Here is a 25,774-nt window from a genome sequence, read left to right as displayed (position 1 = left end):
ATTCGCGGATCCGATAGTCAGGATTGGTATTAGTACAATATCGGCCAACGTTTACTGGATCGGATATTGAAAAATTAAAAATGAAGCGGCAGCTGTTACTCCTCAATAAATAGACCCCTGAGACAGCGATATGGAGCAATACTGCCACTTTTGAATTTCAAGATTTACAAAGTCCGAATGTTGCGTAAAAAAAAAGAATCCATTGTTAATGTAGAGCTTCTTAAACACAGCTGTGGTTCAGGTAGGCTACAGGTGCCATATAGGGTTCTAATGTGAAGTACACGTGGGGTTCTTATGTGAAGTACTGCTGTTTTAGCAAAGTTGGCACGCGAATACAGGCTTTGGGTGAGCTCTTGGGGGCAATGTTTTATTGTATGTTGAATACACTGGTGCTGTTTATGGAAATATTATGAATCACCTCCTTATTTTTGGACTAGGAATATCTTGCTGCCTTCCCAGCATGCATCTAGGCAAATGTTTTAACAGCTCATTTATTTTAGTACCAGGCAAAAATACAGTATCAGAATTTATATCGGTACTGGCAGATGCTCAAGGTTGTGAAATCGCTATCAGGCATGAAAAAGTGGTATCATACCGACACAAAACAGAAAAGTGCCTCAAGAAGAATCTTAAAACAATAAAATCGTCCTAAACCCACATACTATTGACATAATAAGTACCATAATGAAGATAAATAATTGAGAAATGAAATGAATAAGATGGGGTTTGAGATGCTTTGGAAGTTCTGTGTTTGTGATGTAGGGAGCAGGGTTTGAAAAAGTCAAGAGAAGTTAGGTTACCAGCAAAAAATAGGGAAAAAAGCACTGAGGAGTTTTTCACTCTAGTCCACCCTACATAAAGTAGTCCTGCCACAGTATGGGCCTTCTCTTGGTGTCCTTGATGATCGTATTTTAGATCATTGTAGCCTTTCTTCTCCCAAAACTGTAAAGATTAACCAGAAAATTCCAAACTACAACTTGCTCCTCTGTTCTGCTTTAAATATTCCCGTCAGTTATAGACCTGCATCACCACAGACCTCTGGCAACGTCCCGACGACTGAGAATTTCTCTGTCCCGGCTACGTCTCGACAAGTGAGAACTGTCCCTCTCACTTACTACACTGCACATAACTACATACTCTACACATCTGTCTATACGGCTCATACTGAATATCCATATTTATTCTGTTTTTATTTAATATATTACTGTTAATACACTGCATATATATATATATATATTATTTTTACTACTCTTATAATGTTACTGCTACTACACTGCACATATCTGTACATGTTTATACATTGTTCATACTGCATATCCATATCTATTCTGCTCTAATAACTAGAGGTGGGCAAACTACAGCCCGTGGGCCGGATCCGGCCCACCACGCACCTTAATCCGACCCGCCGAGTATTTACTTAGGATATCATAGGCTGCTCACTATATTTTTCCTGCCATAGACGACGTTCGCTTTACTCCAAACTACTTTTCAGTCTTTTTAGAGAACGTATACAATATCAATGTCAAAACAGCATGTAAGAGATGATACTTTTCAGGGCCTCTCTCAATCTTCATTGCAGCAGATCTAATTTGAACGTTATGCTACTCCATTCATTTGGGAACGCATCTGAGCGTGCACGAGAAGGAGAGAGAGAGCGGCAGGTTCCAACTGGCTTATCATTGTTGGTATCTGATATCTCCTTTTTAATATACTACTGACCATGTATAAACTGTAAGAGGGCACAGCCATAGGCACAGCACTAGCCATAGGCTATATTTGAGTGGAGCTGGCTCTTAGGCGGGGATCACATTAGCCAGCGGCAAGCAGCAGGTTTCCTATTGTTCTCTATGGTTCAGCAGCAACAGTGGCAACGCTGGAGTAACGCTAGCATTGAACAAGCTGAGCGTTGATCTTGGTTCAACTTTCAAAGTGCAACACAAACGTATTCAATTGTCAGTTAAGGCAAACCGTTCCCATAGGAAAGAGATAGAACTTATTATGGTCTGAGCGCTGTGTTACGCTTGTCGCTTGCCGCTGGCTAATGTGATCCCCGCCTTAAAGTGAAAGTGCGTCATTTCTAAATGAGTGAAACAGCATCAAATTAAAGAAATTCATATTTATATTAATATATTAACGTTCATATTAAAACACACTTCTGGTTAGACGTAAATTGCATTTCGTCTCTGTACTTGTACTCCGTACAATGACAAAGTTGAATCTAATCTAATCTACAGAGAAAGTAGAAATGTGCCTTTGTAGAATGATATAAATAACTTCTTGTCATTCATTTTATTTAAATTATTCTGTAACTATCTGCTACAACAGAGAGGCAGGACTCAGGCAGTCCGTATTCAATACCAGTAAATAGGCACCCAAACACCGTTCGCTGCATTCACTCAACAGGGCCAAACATTGAATCCATAACCTATTTCCAGTCTCACACGCCCTCTGGTCATGTAAGAGAGAGATTTTCATTTCAGGATGTGCCTAGAGAAATTCAGATATGATGTTTATACGCCTGTATCATCAGATGAAGGCCCAATAGGCCTCAGTCTGAAGTCTATGTATGTCTGTGCACGGCTGCATTGTCTCAGCACAAGGAAACTGCAGCGATTTGTGCATGAATGCCGCTTATGAATAATTAGCATCATTTCGTCTCGCAGTCCCATTTGCAACAGAACAATGCCCTTTTATTGTAGCAAAGCTTGGGCTGCCTGCCTGAGACTGAGTCCCCCGAGCACATGGCAGCTCAAGCATCGTCATGGTTGCATACTGATGATCAGGCTTTGACATGGGAAAACCAGGAAGTGAAGGGCAAACGTGGACAATGTATAAGTTGGATGAAATGGTCCCGTTAAAAACAAACAAGCTACAATCACTTTTGCTACCACAACCACAAGCTACTTTTGAGATGTGCTTGGAAGGATGGGCTTTTTGGTGGTAATCATTTTTATATTTTATTTTTTTCGCTAGCTAGTTAGAGTTGACTGGTGGTGGAACGGAAGCTAGAAAGTGTGTAGCAGGTCATCCTCAGGTGCCATGTGTCCGTTTAGCTGCGCCTCATGGTGCTGCAGAACGTCGGGGCGTGCGCTTCCGTCCCCTTTGATGTGGTCTCGGCTCGCTGCGGCTGTTGCTGAGCGACACGGAGAACAAGAGGGTGTGGGGAGGACCGCTGCACCGTTCCCTGTCATCTCTAGAGGCAAGTGTGTCTGTGTGTGTATGGGGGGGGGGGTTGGTGGTGGTTGTGGGGGTGGACTCTGGCATCCAGCTAATGAGGGAAGGTAAGAAGTGGGACACAGAGCGTCACGCATATGCAGTCTCGCTTTCACACTCACTCACACACACACAGATATACACACAGAAACACACACACACACACATGCTGTCACACATACACACACTCACATACTCTCACACACACACACACACACACACACACACACCTCCAGTATGCCCAGAAAAGGAATATATTAATCACACACTTCAGAGAGCTGGGTCCCTGAGCGCCCCAGCCGTTTCGAGACGAGGCCAACCATTCAGCAGCAGCAAAAGAAAGAGAGAGAAAAAAACCTGCTAGTGGTCTGATGAGTGTTTTGCTAAATGTCCCTTGCCACTATACACTCACTCGCGCACACATAAAAAAGCACTTTGGAGAGATACTTTGGAGGAAACATTTTCGCCTTGTTAATTGCTTAAGCTCCATCACAAACCAGCACATATTAGACACATATTACATACATACAGTCATGTTGTTTTGTCAGTGTTTTAACAGCCTTATTGAAAAGAGAAGTGTTCAGAGTCAGATCCTTGCATAAAAAACATTTCATGATAATTTAATGATAATTTAAGCCATTATTATTGCAACGCTTCTTGAAAAACCTGCGGTTTTGTGGACCATAAAAACATTTGTGTTCAACTAGTTGAAGCATCAACCATCTCATCAGGCAAAACACAGACAGTCAATCCGTTCTGTCATATCACACCATCCACATGTTGTGTCATGTTAGTTAGACAGTTAGTTTGTCTGTCTGTATTATCATAGTGTTAAGGTGGAGGTGTGTGGAGCGGCCTCGCGTAAGGGCTTCTACATACTCGACGCACCCGACCGGTAGCGCGACAGCGTGACGTCAAAATGACGTAGATCTTGCTGGCGCGCCAGGATTTAAGCCAGGTAGCGCGAGGTAGCGCACCACTCATTTTTTTTCAGACGAGCGCGACAAGGCGGAAACAGGAAGATGGACTTGTTCAAGGGCAAGCGAGAGTTGCAGTGTTTTGTTACAGTCGTGAATTTTTAATAGTTTGCTGGATAAGTTAACAAAGTTACCAGTGAGAGTTGCAACACATGGAATTAAGAGGAAAGAATAGAAACGATTTTTTTTCAAACAAAAGATATCTATTAAGGCCTGAACAAAATCTCTTTCCACTTCAGGAAATTACACAAACTCAGCCAGCTGCTAGCTAGCTAGCCAGCTAACTAAACTGTTTAAATTATTAAAATGTTCCTATATATCCATCTATCTATCTATCTACCTGTGCACACACCTTGGAAACTAGATGATAATGATGATGGTAGTTGTGAATAGTAGCAACCAAAGTCTGAAGTACCATCACAGAGGCTAGCTACTAGTGTTTCTTAATGCAGCTTCTTCTGCTGGGTAACGTATTTAGCGTTAGTCTTTTCACAACAGCGACACCTCTGTTCAGGAGAATATTGCAACTAGTGTCGCGACCACCACGCGCGAGTATAAATGGTTACGGCGCTTCTGTGACGTCACATTGTCGCGCTACTGGTCGGATGCGTCGAGTATGTGGGACGTTTAATGTCCTCTGAAGCGATGATTGGGACTAGTTTAGATGGATGGATGGATGGATGGCGCTGTGGCCCAACTGGCTACAACACACATACCACATTCGGGCTCACGGGGACCCAGGTTAGAGTCACTTCCCGATCCCACCGCATCTCTCTCTCCCCCACTTGCTTCCTGTCATTCTTTTCACTGTCCAATCAGATTAAAGGTATATAAAAAAAAACAATAATAATAATAATAATAATAGATCAAAAATAAATAAATAACACAACCCCCTCGCACCCCACCACCACAGCAGCAATAAGCGTTGCGGTGAGTGTAGACGAGGGCCCTGGAGCCCCAGGAGCTTGCCTGGGTGTTTGTCTACGCGGCGGGGAGCCTGGTAAAACACATCCAGTCTGCTGCAGCACGGGGGTGGTGAGCGGAGTGTGGGGGGGGGTGGGATAGCGCTGTACCGCTCTGCATCGCGCAGCTGGAGACGACCGCGCCGCTCCTGCAGCATGATGGGATTGTTCTCAGTGGGGTGCCCCCTCTCTCTGAGGGCATCTCTTCGGATAAGCGTGTGCCGAGGTTTAGACCCGTTTCAACCACCGCCGGGTTCCTCCCTGGAATAAACACACACACGCGCCGCATACTTCCATTGAGTGTGTTGGTATTATAGTGTTATTAACTAAGTAAGTGTTCCTTAATAGCTATGTTATTACTGAACCAAACTGTCCATTAACATTCACATGCTGCCGCGGAGTGCGAAGACTTGTAGCTCTCCATGTCAGCAGTACTCAGATAAATGATTTACCCATGGAAGGCAATTAGGGTGATGGGCTGTGGAAAGCTGAGTGATATTTATGCTCGTGTTAAAGTGACATTACTAATAAACAGAGGTCCCTGGGCTTCTCTGCTTTCCCCTGGTATTGTTTTCCCCCTCTGTCTCTCTGTAGTGTGTGTGTGTGTGTGTGTGTGTGTGTGTGTGTGTGTGTTTGTGTACTCTGGGAAGCCCCCTGTGGCTACCGCACTTCTGAGAAGTCAGACTGTTTCTCCGTCTCTTCTCTCAGGCTAGGGGACTTTTTCCGCTCTCTCTCTCGCTCTCCCCCCTTTCTTTCTTTCTCTCTCTCTCTCTTCGCTGTAACAATTTGTACAGCTGGTTTTGTAAGCAGAGCCATTAAGGGTCAAGTGTTTGTGAGCGAGTGAGCGCGAGAGTCTGTATGATCCACAGATGCAGCATGGAGACGAGCCCCGCAGCATACATACATACATGTGCAGTGCCCACACACACAGACTTAAATACACACACACACGCATGCACACTCTTATGCACACACACACACACACAGACTCACTCTTATATACACATACACACACACACTCAGACGCACTCTTAAACACACATACACACCTGCACAGACTCACGATTATACACAGACGCATACAGACAAAGACACACACTCGCAGACAGCTGTGCTTCACATCATATTACTGTATGCTGTGCGTTTTTGTGAGCCATATCATTTGGTACCCTTGTGGGCAATCGCTCTGAAGGAGCAGCGAAGATTCACCAGCAGAGAAGAAATATATCACAGATCCAATAGGGAATGTGAAATCCCCCTCTCCACCCAGTGCAGTGTGATCCTCCTCCTTCAAACTCTCCAGTGCAATCCTTATCTGTGCTCTCCCCTGTGCAGATAAAACTCTGAAAGGCGAGAAGGGGAGAAAGCAGAACGGCGTGAAGGAGCGGGGCAAAGACCGGCGGAGCGAGGGGACCAAGGAGCGCTGGAAGTCGGACAACGGCTCTCTGCTCAGGCAGCTGGGTAGGTGCACCAGTGCTTTGTTTTTATTTGTAATCTATTCATTTGCTTGCTTGCTTGCTTGCTTGTGTGTTTGTTTGTTTATGTTTCTCTGCCATCTCAAAGAAAGAGGGACAGAATGCGCGCACACACACACACACACACACACACACACACACCATGTGAGGAGAGGTGACCCATGGATCAGTAACTCCAGCACCTGCCTCCACCCAGAGGAGCTAGCGGGCCTCTGCATGTACATCAGGTGGGGTCCCACTGGGCCTCTCCAAATGCCACCTCTCTCTCCCAGCTCCTGCCCCAGCCAGGAAGACAGTCGCCAGGGAGACGCGGCCAGTGAGCAGATAGCTGGCTTTGATTGGAGAATGGCACGGAACAAAAGGCCCAGTGATGATCACGGATCGGTGCACACCTTCCGCATGATCTTTTTCCGGCCATTGTGCTGTTAGAACAGAGACGGTTGATAAACCGAGCCGATTCATAACAGGGTCATTTCCTGTATCTATTAGGCGACCAGTAGGAGGTCCACAGTTGAATTATGTATTCTGTGTCCGAAAGAGTGATTCATTGGCATCGCACACAAGCAAAGACAATAAAACAGTTCACACAATTATATTTATCTTCTCTTATTGCTTATTCAGAGAAAAGTTTGTTATGACAATAAGAACCACTAACCTGGAATTCTTCTTATAAGTTATTGTTATGGAAATACCTATTTAGGAGATCGGAACTATGTATTATTTCATTCCATTGGCAAAGTCTGAAATGCTTTATCTTGAAAAAGTATCTTTGGTTAGAATTAACCAGAGCAAAAGGGGTAACACCACCAAAACAAGTCAATCCACTGTGTGTTCCAGTTTTTTGGCAGAGCTACTGGACACTATCGCAGGTTAAGATAAAACGTTCCACGCCATCAGCAAAAACTACACGTGTCAATCTAATGTCATATGTACTTGCCTGTAGTGCTGGACACACACACACATACAGTACACACCAGGAAGTGCCCCTGCCCCTGTGTGTTTGGTCGGCGTGACCGACTCCACAGATCTTGTCTCCACACCTGCCTATTTTTAGATCAGTGTGTGTTTGTTTAGAGGGGGACAATCGGAAGTCATCAGTCAGGGGTGTTTCCATGACGAGCTCTTCTCTCCTGTCGCCCTACTGCGTGCGTGTGTGTGTGTGTGTGTGTGTTTTAAAAGCAGCCATCTGCTCTTTATCATTCCCGACTACTGAACCGTTGTGTCGGGGAGCAGATGTTATATACACTTAATCACAACCTGCTTCCACTCTGGGAGATTCCTGTTAGAATTACTACATGAGAACTTAGGTCCTGTCCACACCAACCTGGATACATTTTCAAGCACATAATGACTTCTACAGTCCTTTTAGCCCTTCTGTCCACACTTAAAACAGCATTTTCCATCACTGAAAACTCTACTTTTCGAAAAGTCTTCCCCTAAGAGCATAAATTAGAGATCATGCCTTTGCGTTGTCCTATGGACAGGGAAAATTAAGTTTCCGCAAAGCAGTGACGTATGGTTGACATGGCGCTGACAAAGGTTTATGCTCCAGACACCAAAAACAAATACTTGTTTTGTTGTGGATGTAGAATATTTTGAAAGTGCTATGAAAACAAGTGTGGAACCAGAGAACGTTTTCAAAGGTGGTTGGCTTAGTATACTAAGTCAGTCGTGATCCAACTCTCAGATCCATCACATGGCACCTAATAGTGATGTTTTCCTTTGGACTCAATAAGCACACCGTTTCCTTCCAGTTGCGGTCAGCAAAAAAGAGAGTTGGCTCTACTCTAGTCACAAACGCTCAGTGGAGGTTTATGAAGCGTTGTTGTCACTGGAGTGTCCAGCATCCCTATGCCCCCTCCTCCCAGATGGAGCACACTCTCTCAGACCCCAGAGTGATGGTAGAGGATAGGGCTTCTCCATGATGGCAAAAATCATAATTGCGATTGTTTTGGTCAATGTCGAATCCACGATTATTTATTACGACTAGAGGTAAAAACTGTGGTGTTGGCGGGTGTGGGTGTGGTGTTGGTTGATGTGGTGGTATTGGTGGGGGTGGTGTTGGTTGGTGTAGGGGTGGTGTTGGCGGGTGTGGGGGTGGTATTGGTTGGTGTTGGCGGGTGTGGGGGTGGTGTTGGCGGGTGTAGAGCTGGTGTTGGTGGGTGTAGAGCTGGTGTTGGTGGGTGTGAGGATGGTGTTTTGGCGGGTGTAGGGGTGGTGTTGGCAGGTGTGGTTGGAGGCCCGAGGCCTGCAGTACTCCAGCTCAATCCTCAGGCTTTGCTGACTGACATTCCTCTTTAAGGGTCCAAAGCTGAGACCAGGAAGAGAGTGGGGAGAGACACTGACTCACTGCCCCCTAGGTGCTGACTTGAAGCGCATCATCTTGGACTGATTTCCATTCCATCTCTCTCCTCTTTCATGTAAATGAGTACAGTTATTTATTGAGCAGAGACTTTTTTTTTTCTTTTTTCCATCAAAAGTGACCTGCCGTTCTAGAAAGGTATTCAGTATTATCAGTCTCTGTTCTACCCTGGGAAGCCAAGCCCTATGGTCTTGCCAACTCTGGGCAGCTCTCTCTCTTCACCAGGAGCTGCAACCAGGAACAGAGAGAGAGGAGCTCTCTCCCTCCCCTGAACTCTGCCCCCACCCCGCACCCCCCTCTCCCTGCGGTGCGTTGCCCAGGAGACGGCTGGCACCTGAGTGGCGAGCGGAGCTGGGCTGGGCTGGTGCTGCTGGAGTAGGCCCTGCTGCACAAACAAATGTCTGGCAGCACCCCAAATAGCACATTCCTGGCCCTCTGTAGCGTGGGACCCAGAGTGCCTGTGTGTCCTGCCAGCAGACTTGACCCTCCCTCTACACACACACACACACACACACACACACACACACACACACACACACACACACACCTCCCTGGCCCGGCCCTGCCTGCTCGGCTGCCCTCTGCAGTGCCATGCTGTGTCATGGAAAGAACACCGGCTGGGGCGGGAGGAGGGGGTGAGGAGAGAGGTGAGGGGGTGAGGAGAGAGGTGAGGGGGTGAGGAAAGGGGAAGGGTTGGGCAGTGCCTCACAGGAACAGCGGCTGTTTAGATGTAAGAAGAGCTCAAGCTGTGAATGTTTGGACAGGAACATGCTCAGAATATCAGCTCTTCTGAGGAGGAGTGAATATGATATGCACTATGTACTTTATGCTCACTGTTAGTGCAGTGTTCTTAAAGGGGTGGCTCGCCAAAAAAACGTCATATATGCTGGACACCTGCAGGTAGATGCCCTCACACTGTTGACAGGCAGAATGTCAAAGCAGCTCGTTTCAAGTGCAGTGGGAGTGGATGAAGGCCATTCATGACAGTCATGACAGTTCATGCACCATTAAACCATTACTCGTTTCTCTTCTGCCCTTGCTTCAGAACCCTTCCTCTTCCTTGTGAGTGCTTTTAACCAAGAAGGGGTAGTGTTTCCAGTATGTTGGGAAATGTCTATCCTGATGTAAATGGTACTAGTACAGCTAATGTTTTTGGTGGCTGAAAGATGTGGTCACAGTCTACTGCCACTAAATGGAAACGTCGCCAGCTATGCCCCTTTCCCATCCTTGGAAAACAAACAACACAATGTAGATCTCCAGATGCAGCCTTATTGAGTGGTGATAAAATTACAGCATCATTTCTGGGTGAATGATCCCTTTAATTATAGTTAAAGCGATCATTCACGTAGGGATCAACTATACAATATGTCATAGCATTCTTGAGCTGAGAGGATTGCCATGTATAATCCGCTGTTGTGGGAATACTATTTATAGGACGTGGATGACTTAACCAGCACTAGAGTATCCACCTTATTCGTAACACCCTACGTCCGGTTTTCATCTTCCGTTAATTCTGTTTACATAATAACTTAGTGCAGTCTAAACTAGGCTAACTAGAATATTCTTCAACTTTATATTTCTTTCGAAACTTTAACAATTCCGCATGAATATGGACATTCTATATTATGGCTGACAGAAAAAATATCAGTTTACTTTTACAAGGCTTAGGATCCTGTCAGGCACTGTCTACCATCACATTAAAATCTATACAACGCAGCTTCAGCCGGAAATAGAAAACCGGATTTCTGAATACTGAATTGTCATGGCTACAGCCATTGTTGGCTCACGAATGGACAGCAGCAGTAAAGACCGTAGTGTCGCTGGCACACAGTGTGACTTCACAAAGTGTGTCCCGTGGTCCTGCTGGGCACTTACTTTAGTCTCAGTGCACTCAACAGGTACAGCACCTTAGGGATCTTAAGTGCCGCTCGGGCGCCACTCTGCCTCTATTTTTATCCGCTGTGGGGTCCATCTGTTATTTATTAATTACAATGATTAAACCACCTAGTGGGCTTTAATCACTAGCCACAGAAGAATATAAACAAAATACCCCTTGAAAGCACTTTGGAAGTGCGGTGCGGGTAAGCGGACCATGAATCTGTTAATGTGACCCTGCTGTTCCTTGTACCTTCCAGCAGATTAGCCAAGTCCTTTTCTTTTGCATGTAGTGAGAATGAGACCTGATTGAGTGATATAATGGGCGCAGGTGTATTGTGTGTCAAAGAGGAAGTGTACATGGTGTACTGAAATGCACACATGCTTGATCTACTCTGAACAATGCACATACTTCAGCTTTATTGAGATGTGGAGTCTGTCATCTCACCTGTGTGTGTGTGTGTGTGTGTGTGTGTGTGTGTGTGTGTGTGTGTGTGTGTGTGTGTGTGTGTGTGTGTGTTCCAGGTGTCCCTCTGGACGGCTCTCTGTTTGACAGCTGGCTGGCGCAGTCGGTGCAGATCACGGCGGACGACATGCTGAGCCGCTGGACGCTGGAGGGCGAGCGTCGGGACCCCACGGCCAGCCTGCTGTCCCACCAGCTACAGCAGGGCGAGCAGAACCTGCTCAACCTGATGATGGACCACTCCATGCAGTCCGCCTGGAAGACCCCGCAGCTGGGACGCAAGGCCCGCACCAAGCCCCGCGCCAGGGCCCACAAGGACTCCACCTCCTCCTCATCGTCAACCGCCACCTGTGGTGGGGCTCCCGCCGCTGCTGTGAAGGGCTTACGGGGTGTGTGCGAGGAAGCGGGTGGCTATGGGTACGGGCATGTAGGTCGGCTTCGGGCCTCCAGAGCCCTGTTGCATCACCACCATCACCACGCCGGCCACCACCACCACCACCACCACCACACCCGGCACAGTGCCGAGGCCCAACCAGAGCCCCTGCAGCCGCCCATCTCCAAAATGGACTCCTGTCACATCTCGGACGAGAGGGGCCCGTGGCACCCGCACCCCAAGCAGCCTGCCGCCACGGTTCCCGAGCCCGGAGGAGTGGCGTCGGCGACACCGGAGACCCCCGAGTCAGCGGTGGGTGTCGCTCCCGCGGGCAGACCGGCTCTGCGGCCACGAGTCACGCGACAGGGCAAGTCCCGATCGAAGGGCGGCGGGCAGGAGAGCACGGAACCAGACCGTGACGCAGAGCGCACTGAGGAGCCGTCGCCGGCACTTCCTGTCACCGAGACCCCGCTGATGATGCCGACTGGCACGAACGGTTACTTCTCGGACGCTGAGCGGAACGGCAGTGACCCGCGTCCGACCAGCCGTAAACTCCGCCTTGGCCAGTTGCATGCTGGGAACGAGGAAGTGTTGAGACGGAGCGTGCTGGCCTCCTGAGGACGGGGCCGCATGTCTCCTGTTGCCATGGTTACAGGCCCCACCCCACACCCAGCTTTTAACACAGTGTACACAGTTTTGGATTCCTCTGTTTGCTTACTGTCTATAGATCGCTTTATACAACCAAATCTGTATAACCCTGTCAAACTGCTATCTGCTACAGTAAGGAACTGTTGTCTTAATCCTTAGATGGGTTAGTCCTTTGGCTGCATTAAGGCAACATAATCATTTGTGCTTTTGAAACATCAAACAAACAAACAAAAAAAGAAAACAAAGAAAAAAATAATGCTGTATGTTGAACATTAGAATGAGAATGGACCTCAGCGTAGCTGTTGTGTTCTTCTTTCTTCGTCATTGGATGTTGAAGTGGACATGGGAAACCATGTGATCAGGCACAGTGGCAGCTTATATAAGGGTCAGAAGCCCTGGGGGAAGGGGAGGAATCATTATGGGCATTATTTAGCTGGTTCAGGTTTGATTCTTCCTCTCTGCGAAACTGACGAGTTGAATTTGACAAAGTCCAGTGGATGTGTCTCATTTTCAAAGCCTTGTTGTTGAACTTGTACAGAGAATATCAGATTTCTAAGACTATATAAAAAAAAAAGCACAATTAGTTCAACAGAGACTGTGGAACACTCGAATCACCGACAGACACACACACACACACACACACACACACAAACACACACTTGCACACGCTCACACAGACATGCAGGTGTATGAGACCTGTAATCAGTCACTCCTATACAGATGAAGAGAAATCTTCAAAGTGAATCCTTCCTTGATTCATAGCCTATTTAGTTGAAGTGGACAGTCTTTGATAAGTCTACACAGCACTCTGAATTCTCTCTCCCTTTGGCCCAAGCGTTCATATATCAAATCTAACCTTCAATCTTCAATTCTTCTTTGATGAAAAGGTGCCTTCTGTCGCCCCCCCCCCCCCCCCAAACAAGGTAAATAATCATGTGCTAATGAAATTTGTTACAATCATAGGAACATTGAAATGGAAATCAGTAAACGAACAGCAGGTCCCAATCTTCTTATTGTAGTGCCTACAATATATGCCTAAAAATGTATATGAATGCAGCGTTTGCCATTTATCAACCCAGCAAGAAACAAGACCACAAAAATAATGTACCCAAGCAAATCGCTGCTATGAAGTGATCAATACAAAAACCATGCCTCCAATTGGAGTAATCATAGGATAAGTCTCTTAAGTCCAACAGGTGAATCATGCTCTTTGTAAATGGCTTTTGTGCTCATGCATTTTTTTTTTTTGTCTTTTGCAAGTTGTATTTTATACTTATAGTGGTCCATGGTATTTTCTCAGGGTTATAGATATGAGGGTTGAAAACTCAATCAAAGAGAAGTAAAGCAGATATTCATATTTTATACACAAACGCATAGAAATGTTCTTTTGGCGAAAGTCACTGTTTAAAATCTGACTACTGAGGGTGTTCTCTCTGAGCTAAAAGGTTTTTGTTTTTTTGGTTCTTTTTGTTTTGTTTTATTTTTGTTCTTGATTTCCGCTTTGACAATGCCAAAGATCAGTGCGTTGACCACAACACCATAATATAACGCTCTCCTGTGTCAAGAAGTTAAAACCTAACAGGCGTGTCTATACAATCCGACGGAGAGCAGTCCGTTTTCATCTTCGAGCCGGCAGGGTGTCGCCCGGGCTGCAGGTCCCGTTCACCCACCACCACCAGTCGACCACCACGCTTGACCACCAGTCGACAAGCCCCCAGCTCCTGCAGCCCCTAAAACCCCAATGGTCGTCACTACCACCACCACTGTCCGGCCACTCATCACAGAACAATCCTTCATCCTCTTACAAGGGGCCTCTCAAAGCTATAACTCAGAGCAGTGAGCCCCAACACACCACAAACAACACACCCTACAGTCTGGCTGGCTGCACCACTGTGCCACTACCAACACTGGCACTTCTGGGTTCTGTTTGGAACACTTCTGGGTTCTGTTTGGAACACAGCTGTTCTTCTGATTCTCTTTTTGTTTTGCGTTTGTTCTTGTGAGGATTCAGACCTCTGCAAGACACTATGACCGTATAGGCAGCGTAGCGGACCCTCTTCGGGTCTCCCTATGCTCCGTTTGACAGTCCGAATGGCCTCGGCCGGCTGACCCAGTCGCGTCGTGGGCAGGTAGGGGAGGAGATGGAGACTGTGCCTCTCCGTCGTCCTCTAAAGCCACACACACACACACACACACACACACACACACACACACACACACACACACACACCCCTCCACCGGATGGCTGTTTTATTCATTGCCAAGACAATGAACCATCAACCGAGTTCAGTGCTCGTAACTGATTTTTCTTTTTTACTTTTAGTTTTGTATAGTCCATGTAGCCCGTGTCGCTCAGAGCTGACCGGTTCGTCGTAGAAAGCAGGTTTAGTAGCCGCAGCCTCACCGCTGCTCACAGAAATGGTAGACTTGACTTTTACGTTTCTTCTTCACTTAGTCGTTTTTGTTTGTTTTTTCGTTGCAAGTAACTGGAGTCCAAGGGTCCTGCAATGTGTGTGTGAACTCTGGACAGGGGACAAGGAGAGTGCGTCTTATCGTCACAGTCCACCGTGCTGGGAGCAAGGGCTCTCTCCTTCTCCAGCTTCTGTTGACAGCTTTGAGGCGACCATAGTCTCAAAGCCACACTCTCATAGCTGCAGCCCCCAGGCCCTCTCCTGTATGATTAGCTGCTTAGTCCCAGACGGACATTAACTCCAGGCTGTAGTAGTGAAACTGCCTTTATCTGGTTTTTTAGTATGCACCAACAGTTATGTATAATACTGTACTACTACTAGCACCGCTGTTTAACCAACCCCCCTTCCTCCGCCCCAGTGTAAAAGGCTTTCTAGCTGTTACATATGCTTCAAACCGTATGTCATATAACTATAACAATAACTTTGTACTCTCTCTTCAGTCCGACTGCTTCCGTACTGCCACACGTGCGCCGCCAACGCTTCCTCACGGCGAAGCCTTTTCTCTCGGGGGGGCCCGGTACCCCACAGAAGGATGCTTCCGGCCTCCTACGACCAACACACACTCCTCCATCATCATCCACGACCACCACCAGTAAAAGCACAGCAGGGAAAGCCGATTGCAGACGGTGAAGCATCATTTAGCGGGAGAGATTACTGTTGAAGTACAGCGTTGTGAGACCCCTCGTTCCTTAAGGGATAGTACAGGGGTAATCACAGCAGGCAGTAGCCCCTAGTGCAAGTGCTTTACTGTGACTTCACCTTAGGGAGTTGTGACTCCTCTCTCTGAGTGTCAGGTTTAACTTCTGAGAGCTCCATGCAGAACTGGTTTGAGAGCTGCAGGGTGGTGGACGATGGTCAGGACCAAAAGGCCACAGCAGAGACATGTATCTGTGTCCTGGATAGGGGCCTCTTATGCCTTCGTTTTCTTAGGCAGCTAACAGGCACTACGGGAACCAATGCACTCAATACCACTTAACGTTCCTCTCCGTGCACTCAATCAGATTTGATTTCCAACCGTCATTCAGACAGAAAGCGTTTTCTGCGGTTAAGGTGCACTTTTTTTGTTCGGTGGAATCGAAAATTGGCACATGAAGTAATTGCATACCATCTCCGAAAGGGTTCTGAGTTCGGCCGTTACTCCTGTTGAATTTTCTCCATCCTGCTGGCATTTGACCTTTTCCCCCTGACCTTGACCTCTACCTGCATGCACTCACAGACCTGCTCTCAGGTCCAAGCCTTGCACTCAGCTGCGGCACTCCTGTCAGTCAATCTCCGCCTAAGCTTCAGTTTACTGTGCAGCTCCGTGCTTATTTTGCCCCACCCTCCCAGAAACCCCCTCCACTCTCCGTTCAAAAACAACGAAACAACGAAAAAGCAATCCGATTGGGCCGTGACGTGTCTTTATCATTCCACGCCGGCCCCTTTATTCACTCTTCTGTCAGGCACATGTTTCATATTCAGTCAGCAGTTGTTCTCTCTCTGACGTGATCAGGATCCGGCACGAGGGGCTCGCTCCGCTCCGCACAGCCGGAGGCCTCGCTGTCGATCCTGTGATCGCCGCCGTGTTTCCATTCCGCGTGCGTTTTAGGCTCTGCGTCAGTTATCGATATGATAAATATGAATGTTGCAGGAGTTTACCCTTCTGTATTCTTTGTTTCAAAGAATGTTGTGCCATTTGTTAATAGCAGAGAGAAATATTGAACATATATTGAAAAAAAAAAAAACGAAGAGCTATTATAAATTATTTTTTTGGCTTTTTTTGCTATATTTATTTTCTTGTATTAGAATCTTCTTTGTAGGAGGAAAAAGAAAAAAAATGTATTTTTCATTAGTGCAAGAACCTATTTTTTCCTTTTTGTACAGTTTTCCATGTTTAAGCAATCTTTGAAGCAATATGATGTTTCGATGTTACTGTACCTGCATGCTGTTTGTGTTGCCTTAACGACGGCTGTGTCTACTTTGGCCCCTCCCACCTGTCCATTACTCGCCCGCACTCTGGCGTGGTTGACCAGTACAGTCAATAAACCAGTGCTTTCTGTGTACCCTCCGACTGGCCTGCCTCTGTTCTAGCACACACCAAGTAAATGGTAAATGGACTGCATTTATATAGTGCTTCTCCACTCCTCCAAGCACTCAAAGCACTTTCAATTCAATACAGTTTACAATATCATGCATCACATTCACACATACACCAATGGTGCAGGCTGCCATGCAAGGCGCCAACCTGCACATTTCCGGAAACTTTGGGGTTCAGTGTCTTGCTCAAGGACATTTCAACAGGGTCAGGAGGAGTTGGGCTCGAACTGGCAACCTTCAGGTGTCTAGACGACTCCTACTTTACCGCCGCACACCAACACCACTGAACTCACCCATACTGAGCCAGTCTCCCAGATCACCCAGGACAGTGTCTATAAAAAGAAAAAGGGATGAATATTTATGCAACCGCTTATATAATAATTTCAATTAATTAACACTACTTTGTAGAAATCTGCTATCACTTTGACATTAGAGGGAAGTTTTGTAAAACAAATGTCAAATTAAATTGATGTCCATCACATTTATGTGACCGAGGCTTCAGAGTTGCCTGTTGTCACACGTGATGCTACCTACCTTTTTATGAATTATAATCGTGCAGCATTTTTAGTATTTTATGTTTGTTTTGCTTGTCCATATTTCAGCATTTTGCCATTTGTTAGATCACTAATACTGCAACATTCAAATTCTGTGGCTGTCAGATTCAAATGATGCAGCTCACTCTTCTTGAAGGGGTAGCCAATTCTGACTGCAAGGCAGGCTGAAGTCTTCAGTGCCAATGTAACTCTATACCCAATGGAAAAAAAATAATCTATTGAGACACACTATGGTATTCTAGTTATGGTCTCTTGGGTACACAATTAAATGACACATTTCTAAAATTGATTCCCAAATTCCCAGACCACACTCATCACTTTAACTTTAAATAGTCCTTGTTTCCATTTGGCATACAGCAAAAAGTCAAAATAAATCAACTCTATTCATCACCTTCTTGTACAACTGAGCATCATAGGTGCTTTCAAGGCTGCCGTTTCTGTGCAGTCCCTTCACAGTGCGCATGGAGGGAGCACTAGTTTTAAGACTCGTCATTATTAATGTAGTGCTATGGCAAACAGCGTGTTCCTCCTGTGATCATCACTGTAAATACAGTGTGTAATTGACTTTAACGCCCCCTCTGCGACTGGACCGTTGGGGCGCTCTGCCCCCCCACCCCGGCCTTCACTCTCAGCCCCTGCTGCTGTCCGTCTTAAAACAAGCAGCGCCGTCGACTTTTCCGGAGGACTTGTTTAAAAGAATCCTACAGCACCCCTGTGGAAATGAAACATGGTTTGTTATTGTTGTTCTTGGTCGCAGTCCAGAGCACTTTGCAGTTGCTGACGTATCACTTCCCCTTCTTGCCCTATAGGCAGAACCTACCCTTAGGATGGTAGGACTCCAGACCCGAACCTTGGACAATGACCAGGCCACGCGTATGAGAATGGATCGTTTGTATTTGACTTTAGAGAGGAATGTTGTTTATCACAAGTTTCCAAAGGAACTGCTGAAATTGTGGTTACCCCCACCCCCTTGCACTTCCCAGTTTACCACAAGTTGCCAGATTTTGTTTTAAACAAGCATGAATAGATTCCTATTGTATTTAAAAGCCCATTACATGGAGGAAGAGGGTTTCTTAGTGACGGCAGGAGAAAGAGTGTGTTCTGTGTTCTGACATTTCAAATCAAACGTAGTGATTGATGAAGGTTTGTATGATGGCTAGTTCTCTGTAACTGTGTTTACCCTGAGCCTTTGGGGTTAGGGATGTGTTCTCTTCTGAACCACTCAACTCTGCTGACCCCTTGTGGCCATATCTGAAACACACCAGTGGCTAATTAGGAGGAGCTTTTGTGATTCACCCTGAGATGATCAAACCAGAATGCTGAACTGAAGGACAGAAATTAAAGGGGGGAAAAGAATTCTAGCTGCATTCCAGAATCTTTCCCCAGGCTATGGGATGTTGTCATATGTCTCACACAAAATGTGAGTCCCTTAACCTTATAATATGTCTCTAGTCTATCACTATTTACATTATTTTTTACTCCTCTGAGAATCCCATCTACCCCTCGTCTCCATAGGTAGGTTTTTTGGTTTTGGTCTCCCATGCCTCACTCTCTTACTCGCATCATCTTGCTCTCTCCACCTCCTCCCTCTGTAACTCTTCCTACCTCCCTGTGCAGGGCTTCTTCTTTTGAGGGTTTTGCTGACAGTGCTGTCTAGGCTGTGAGTGTGTGTGAGAGAAAGAGAGTGTGTGTGTGTGTGTGTGTGTGTGAGAGAAAGAGAGTGCGTGTGTGTGAGAGAGTGTGTGTGTGTGAGAGAGAGAGAGAATGTGTGTGTGTGTGTGTGCTCAGTGAGATGAGAGAGGAAGCCTGTGTGGCAGACAGCAGCATTGTTCAAGCCTCCATCACTCAAGGACTCTCTTGTAGGATTCACTGCTCCCCTGTGCTATAAAAAGACGTGTGTGTGCGCGCACCTACTCCTGTGTGTTTTGAGGAGGTGTTTACCAGTGCGATTGTGACACCACACAGTGTTCTTCCGCATGGAAACAAGGAGACGATTCTTCCAGTGCATGGCCGAGGACAGCCGTGCTCTGTGGCCGGGGGACATTCCTGGCATGCCAGCGGCGCCACGTCAGATCTCCCCGCGGCCTACTTCCCATTCATCAACCCCCCGGTCCAGACAAACACCCAATCAGGCTTTCTCACTCACCCGTTCACCCGGCCTGCCGCAGTGCTAGTGATCGATGTGTGTGTGTGTGTGTGTCGAGGCCCACAGCAGCCAGGGAGAGCCTCGTGTGGCAAACGGGCATCCTGTGGGCACACAGTCAGGGTGCCCCAAGCAGAGCCTGTCTGCAAACATTCACTTCTATTTTTGGGCACAGAGACTGATCGAGTGCTGCCCGTAACAGAAGGCAGGAGCTCGAGCAGAGACCGTTTCTGAAGTGTTTGAGATGTTCTAAAAACACATTCTAGAAATCACCAATTTGAAAAATCGGTTTTGTAAATGTCATACATGTGCATGTATATTCTTAATGTGACATTCCAATGTTCATATAATATGTGCCACGGGTATTGAAAGATTATTGACCTGTCAGAGGCCGAGAGGGTTTGACCTGGTTCTGTTCTACTTACTTACTCTTCAAAAAATAGGCTTCAATCAGTTTTTGTTTTTATTATAGAAGTAGTAAGCGGATCAGTTCTCAACAATTTTCATAATACATAATTTACCACTTTATAACATGAATGTAATATCACATTGGAACCAGGGTTGTGCACAATTCGAATTGCAATTCTGCTTCCTGTTTGCTACCTCAATTAAAATGCAAGTGAAATTCAAGAATTGAATTGGAATTTAAGAGCCAGTTTCAATTCGATTCTGGAATTTTACACAAGCCTGATTGGATGATTGATGAAAACATTGTAAGGGAAAATATACACAAACCAAGTAGCTCTCCTCAAAAATCAGTTTAGTATCATATTCATATTTTGTTTCATGCCTCATTTCACATACATAATTAATCTTTAATCAGTGAACATTTGCTGGATATTGAGGAGGGGGGGGGCATCTCAAAGATGGGAAGACATGACAAGGTCATCCATACAGGAATGTGATGAACTACAACAGATAAAATTAAACTTGCACTGCTCTTCAACCTGCATATGCATACAGTACGCTCTTAAAGCAAATATGTTGTCCCTATCTGGGCACAAAGATGTGTTAGAAAACAATGTAGGTTGTGCTGTTTTCAACACATTTGTTTTAAGAGTGTACATAATGATTTGTGTGTGTGTGTGAGAGAGAGAGAGAGAGAGAGAGAATGGCAAATGTATTTATGTCTTTATGCTGAATTATTCACTCATGCAGCTCCTTGATCCCAGATGACCTTGAGAGGAAGATTCTTCATTCTCTCCTTGTAGACCTGGTCAAAGCGCTCGCTCTGCGCCACCGTCAGAAAGTTCTTCCAGTCCCCAACGGTCCCTGTGCTCAAAAGAAGAACAATGTGTGAGGTCTCCTATGTCTTCAGAGGCACTGAGTAGGAGAGAGATTCATTAGATCTTGTCATCTTGCCTTTCCGCATAAAGCTGCCTTTGCTTAAATCCAACACGTTCTCTTGAACGGAATTGTGATAGTTTGCGATCACATCATTCTTCATGTTCTTAAAAGTGACCCTGTCCATGACCTTGTCAATGTCCACATCAGACAAAATCTTTCCAACAAACTTGCTGATCTTCATAACCACCGATCTCAGATCCTAGTTGGTGACAGAGAGGAAAAGAGACAGAAAGATGTACAGAGTCAGAGACAACAAAGCACACTAACACAGAGGACACAGAGTCAGAGACAACAAAGACTAGAGAGAGCTAAAATATATTTGAATAAAATAGAACACTAGAAGCAGTGACACTGCTCAGTGTAAGCCAGCTTTAAAATACTTTTGAAGACATTTAAGGAGGGTAAGGAGTCTAAGTTGAGTGTGTGTTAAGGCTCATTCCAAGCATGTGGTGCAAAGGATGAAAAGGCAGATTTTCCCAGTTCAGTTCGTGAAGTTGGAGACTGTAGGAGGAGCTTGTTTGAGGAACAGGTGTTGTATGTAGAAGGGCAAAATGACAAAAGACTACAAATATAACTGGGAAGTTTGCCCATTAAGGCCTTTGCTATAAAGATTAAAATATGGATGCAATGAAGTCCATTGAACCTTTTCATATACAGTAACATGCAGTGATGTGTTCTAGAAGGTGCTCCTATTACAAACCGCAAGGCAGAGTGATAGACCACATCCAGTTTCTTTAGGAGGCCTAGAGAGGCATGCATATATTAAGTCACCATAATCTAACACTAATAAAAAGGTACTTTGGACCAATGTTTTTCTTGCAGTAAAAGGAAAGCAATTCTTTAAACGGAAATAAAAACCTAACTTAGGCCTCAATTTTTTTTAAAGATTATCTATATGAATATCAAAAAATAACTTGTCATCAAGCCAGATGCCAAGGTATTTATATGAGGTTACCCTTTCTATATGAGTGCCATCCAGTGACAGTATTGTGCGGTCAGAATGTGACCGTACCCGTGTGAGTCGTATATTTAGTTTTTTTGGCATTTAATACCAGTTTTAACTTGACTAAAGACATTTGTAGTGAATTAAATGCAGTCTGTAGGGTATCCATTGCCTCTTGTATTGAGGGAGCAATAGCATATAGCAAGACACACTGTGTTCTACTAAATAGTCAACAAACCAGGCCAATACAGAGTCACTAAAGCCCAAAGTACACAGCCTTTGCAATAAGAGATTGTGATCAACAGTATCAAATGCCTTAATATAAGCCACATAAGACCACCTGTTGGCACATACTGCAGTTTGGAGTTCTTGCAGTGAACAAGTGCCTGAGATGGACAATTAAAGACTATGTTTGGGTTTTGATCTGACATGACCCTCTCTTAGACTTTTCCTGCTTACCATATTCATTTCCTCGTAGCTCACAAACAGGATATCATATTTGTCTTTGTTGTTAAACCAACCTTCTATATGATCAAACCAGTTTCCCCCTAAGACTGAAGGAAAACACAAATTAACACCTCAAACATTTTCAAAATAATCATTCAAAAGTTTATAATATTATGCTAGTGTCTGAATACATAAGTGTTTTTTCCATTACTTTTACCACTCAGAAAGTTTTCCAGCATTTCATCAAGGTTGTCGGCAGTCTCCAAAGCGTTAAGCACTTGTGAGAAGTGAAAGTATGACACCAGAATATCTTTGGGGTTCCTCGTAACATAAATAATCTAGTGTGGAATACACATACACAACTCAATTTAATTTTTGCTTTTCATATTCCATGTCAGATATTATAAGGTAGATGTTTTCTATTGGCTTTTTTTAACTTTCAATAAGGCTTAGTGCCAACCAAAGCCATCTTTATTTCCTCCTTACTTTCTGAGCTTACAATGTTGCACCTACTTTGGCTCTGTTGCTCTGTAGATCCAGGGGAACCATGTGCTGTGGCAGATGGGAGCAGAACAATCTGGGAGACTCCCTTGTGTCAATTTTATGAGCCGGTCGGAGGTACTCCAGCCAGGGCACACGAAAATGTGTAGCCTTCTCCAACAGGTCAGGATGGTCATTCTCATGAAGAATGGAGACAATGTACTGCATCCAAATTGTACCTGACATGTTGATTATAGGGTGATGTTAAATACAGACACAAAAATTATGCAATACAAATTTTCCACTACATTATGATTGCTAGGGCAATTTTGTAATGGCAACTGATATGTGATGTTTTTATCATTTTTTTGTTATTATTGTTCAACTTTTAGATAGGAACTCATATGCCTGGTTAAAAGGCATACATTTTGCGTCGGTATTTCTGATGTGTTTTGTATTAGTCCTTTTTGACAATCCAAAAAAAAGCGACAAAAACAGCCTTACCCGATTTGGGAAATGTCATTATGAAGATGTCACCATCTTTTATGTGAAAACTCTTCAAACTGTCCAAGTACTCAAGTGCCTCAGGTATGCCATTTTCAAAGTGTTGCAAGGTGAAAACTGCACCCTTGTACGAGAGCAAGGATTCCCCAAGAAGTGTGTAGTCTTTCTGTGCCATCACACTTTGGTCAAACTCGCTGAAACCCTGTTTCCATCCAAAAGATATTTCGCATGAATACGATGTGGCGCATCAAACATTCAGTACGACACACGTGATGACAAAATAAATCGCTGTAACCTTTGGACAAAAGCGTCTGCAAAATACCATAAAACAACCTTGGTTTTTTTCACACTGCGTTTATTCGCTTGGCAGAGGTGGTTTAGCGAGAGTTAAAAAATTATGTAAACATTAACTCATTTCACCCCATTGGTCACAATTGTGACCGGAAAAAAAATTGTACTTATAAGCCTCTAAAACTGTAACTGAGGAATATCCCAATACTCTTTCAGTAAATATTGAAACAATAGAGTCAATGAAATGTGTGCAGTGCCAAATGTTTTGAGTAAATTGTCACATGTGCAGAGCTGTTTACTTCCTGGTTGCACCTTGAGAAGAGGATGACGGCCTCACAGCTCCCAAATAAAAGGTTTTTAAAGTATGTTAAAATAAACATAGGACAAATATTGTTTGTACACATGGTCTTTAAGGTGTCTAGTTATGATATATACATTTATAATTATTAAAATGTCTTTGGTGTGTTTGCAGAATGAGTAAACATGTTAACGGTCACAATAGTGACCGGTGGGATAGAATGTTGTATCTAGATGCACACATACTTCTACACCTACAAACACACACACATACACATACTCATACATACACACATTCATACTCACACACACATACACACAGATATATACACACATACACATACTCATACATACACACATTCATACTCACACACACATACACACAGATATATATATCTCACACCTCATGCAGATACACACACAGACCATATTCACTAACTCTCAAAACTACATGCAGACACACACGCACGCACAGACATACACATTCAGGGTTCTATTTTAACGAGCCAAAGCTCCTGGTAAATAAACAATGTTTACATATTTTTCATATTTTTATTATAGCATTTTCATATTTTTATTATTATTAATATTATTAACAAAAAAGCAATTTGAGCAACCTTTAATTGAGTATACGCATACTATCCCACCGGTCACAATGTGACCGGTAATAAAACTCACTTTTTCATCTACTTTTCTACATTTTTTTTTATACCTGACGAAGACCAACATTGGCACACGGGCATCCTGTGGGCACACAGTCAGGGTGCCCCAAGCAGAGCCTGTCTGCAAACATTCACTTCTATTTTTGGGCACAGAGACTGATCGAGTGCTGCCCGGAACAGAAGGCAGGAGATCGAGCAGACCGTTTCTGAAGTGTTTGAGATGTTCTAAAAACACATTCTAGAAATCACCAATTAGAAAAATCGTTTTTGTAAATGTCACACATGTGCATGTAAATTCTTAATGTGACTTTCCAATGTTCATATAATATGTGCGTATATGGGTAATCTGTCAATACCCAATAATATGGGTATTGACAGATTATTGACCTGTCACAGGCCGAGAGGGTTTCACCTGGTTCTGTTCTACTTACTTACTCTTCAAAAAATAGGCTTCAATCAGTTTTTGTTTTTATTATAGAAGTAGTAAGCGGATCAGTTCTCAACAATTTACATAATACATAATTTACTATTTTATAACATGAATGTAATATCATATTGGAGCATTGATGAAAACATTGTAAGGGAAAATATGCACAAACCAAGTAGCTCTCCTCAAAAATCAGTTTAGTATCAATATTCATATTTTGTTTCATGTCTCATTTCACATACATAACTAATCTTTAATCAGTGAACATTTGCTGGATATTGAGGGGGGGGGGGGCATCTCAAAGATGGGAAGACATGACAAGGTCATACAGGAATGTGATGAACTACAACAGATAAAATTAAACTTGCATTGCTCTTCAACCTGCATATGCATACGCTCTTAAAGCAAATATGTTGTCCCTATCTGGACACATAAATGTGTTAGAAAACAACGTAGGTTGTGTTATTTTCAACACATTTGTTTTAAGAGTGTACATAATGATTTGTGTGTATGTGTGAGAGAGAGAGAATGGCAAATGTATTTATGTCTTTATGCTGAAACATTCACTCATGCAGCTCCTTGGTCCCAGATGACCTTGAGAGGAAGATTCTTCATTCTCTCCTGGTAGACCTGGTCAAAGCGCTCGCTCTGCGCCACCGTCAGAAAGTTCTTCCAGTCCCCAACGGTCCCTGTGCTCAAAAGAAGAACAATGTGTGAGGTCTCCTATGTCTTCAGAAGCACTGAGTAGGAGAGAGATTCATTAGATCTTGTCATCTTGCCTTTC

General features: G+C 44.6%; 2 protein-coding genes across 3 annotated transcripts in view; one reads left to right on the top strand and one right to left on the bottom strand.

The window, feature by feature from the left end:
- jade2 (jade family PHD finger 2) overlaps positions 1-16,861 on the top strand; it is an 80,858-nt gene extending 63,997 nt beyond the window's left edge. For both annotated transcript variants that reach the window (XM_076273948.1, XM_076273949.1), the window contains exons 11-12: positions 6,488-6,613; positions 11,390-16,861. In XM_076273948.1, the coding sequence (XP_076130063.1) occupies positions 6,488-6,613; positions 11,390-12,318 (1,055 nt within the window). In that variant the 3' untranslated portion in view covers positions 12,319-16,861. The remainder of the gene's footprint in view (positions 1-6,487; positions 6,614-11,389) is intronic.
- A 3,841-nt stretch (positions 16,862-20,702) lies between these two features.
- On the bottom strand, positions 20,703-23,540 carry LOC143112248 (amine sulfotransferase-like). The gene is made up of 6 exons (XM_076274504.1): positions 23,314-23,540; positions 22,843-23,048; positions 22,541-22,667; positions 22,342-22,436; positions 20,955-21,138; positions 20,703-20,864 (listed from the first exon to the last, which is right to left on the bottom strand). The coding sequence occupies exons 1-6, from the start codon at positions 23,486-23,488 to the stop codon at positions 20,743-20,745; spliced, it is 909 nt and encodes a 302-aa protein (XP_076130619.1). The 5' UTR covers positions 23,489-23,540; the 3' UTR covers positions 20,703-20,742.
- Between the last annotated feature and the right edge of the window lie 2,234 nt (positions 23,541-25,774).

This window comes from Alosa pseudoharengus, unplaced genomic scaffold (genome assembly GCF_046254945.1).
Source record: "Alosa pseudoharengus isolate Yale_2024_CS ecotype anadromous, Long Island Sound unplaced genomic scaffold, YU_APseudo_1.1 YU_APseudo_1.1_scf_8, whole genome shotgun sequence".
Lineage (NCBI taxonomy): Eukaryota > Metazoa > Chordata > Actinopteri > Clupeiformes > Clupeidae > Alosa > Alosa pseudoharengus.
This window is presented reverse-complemented; position numbering and strand designations above follow the sequence as displayed.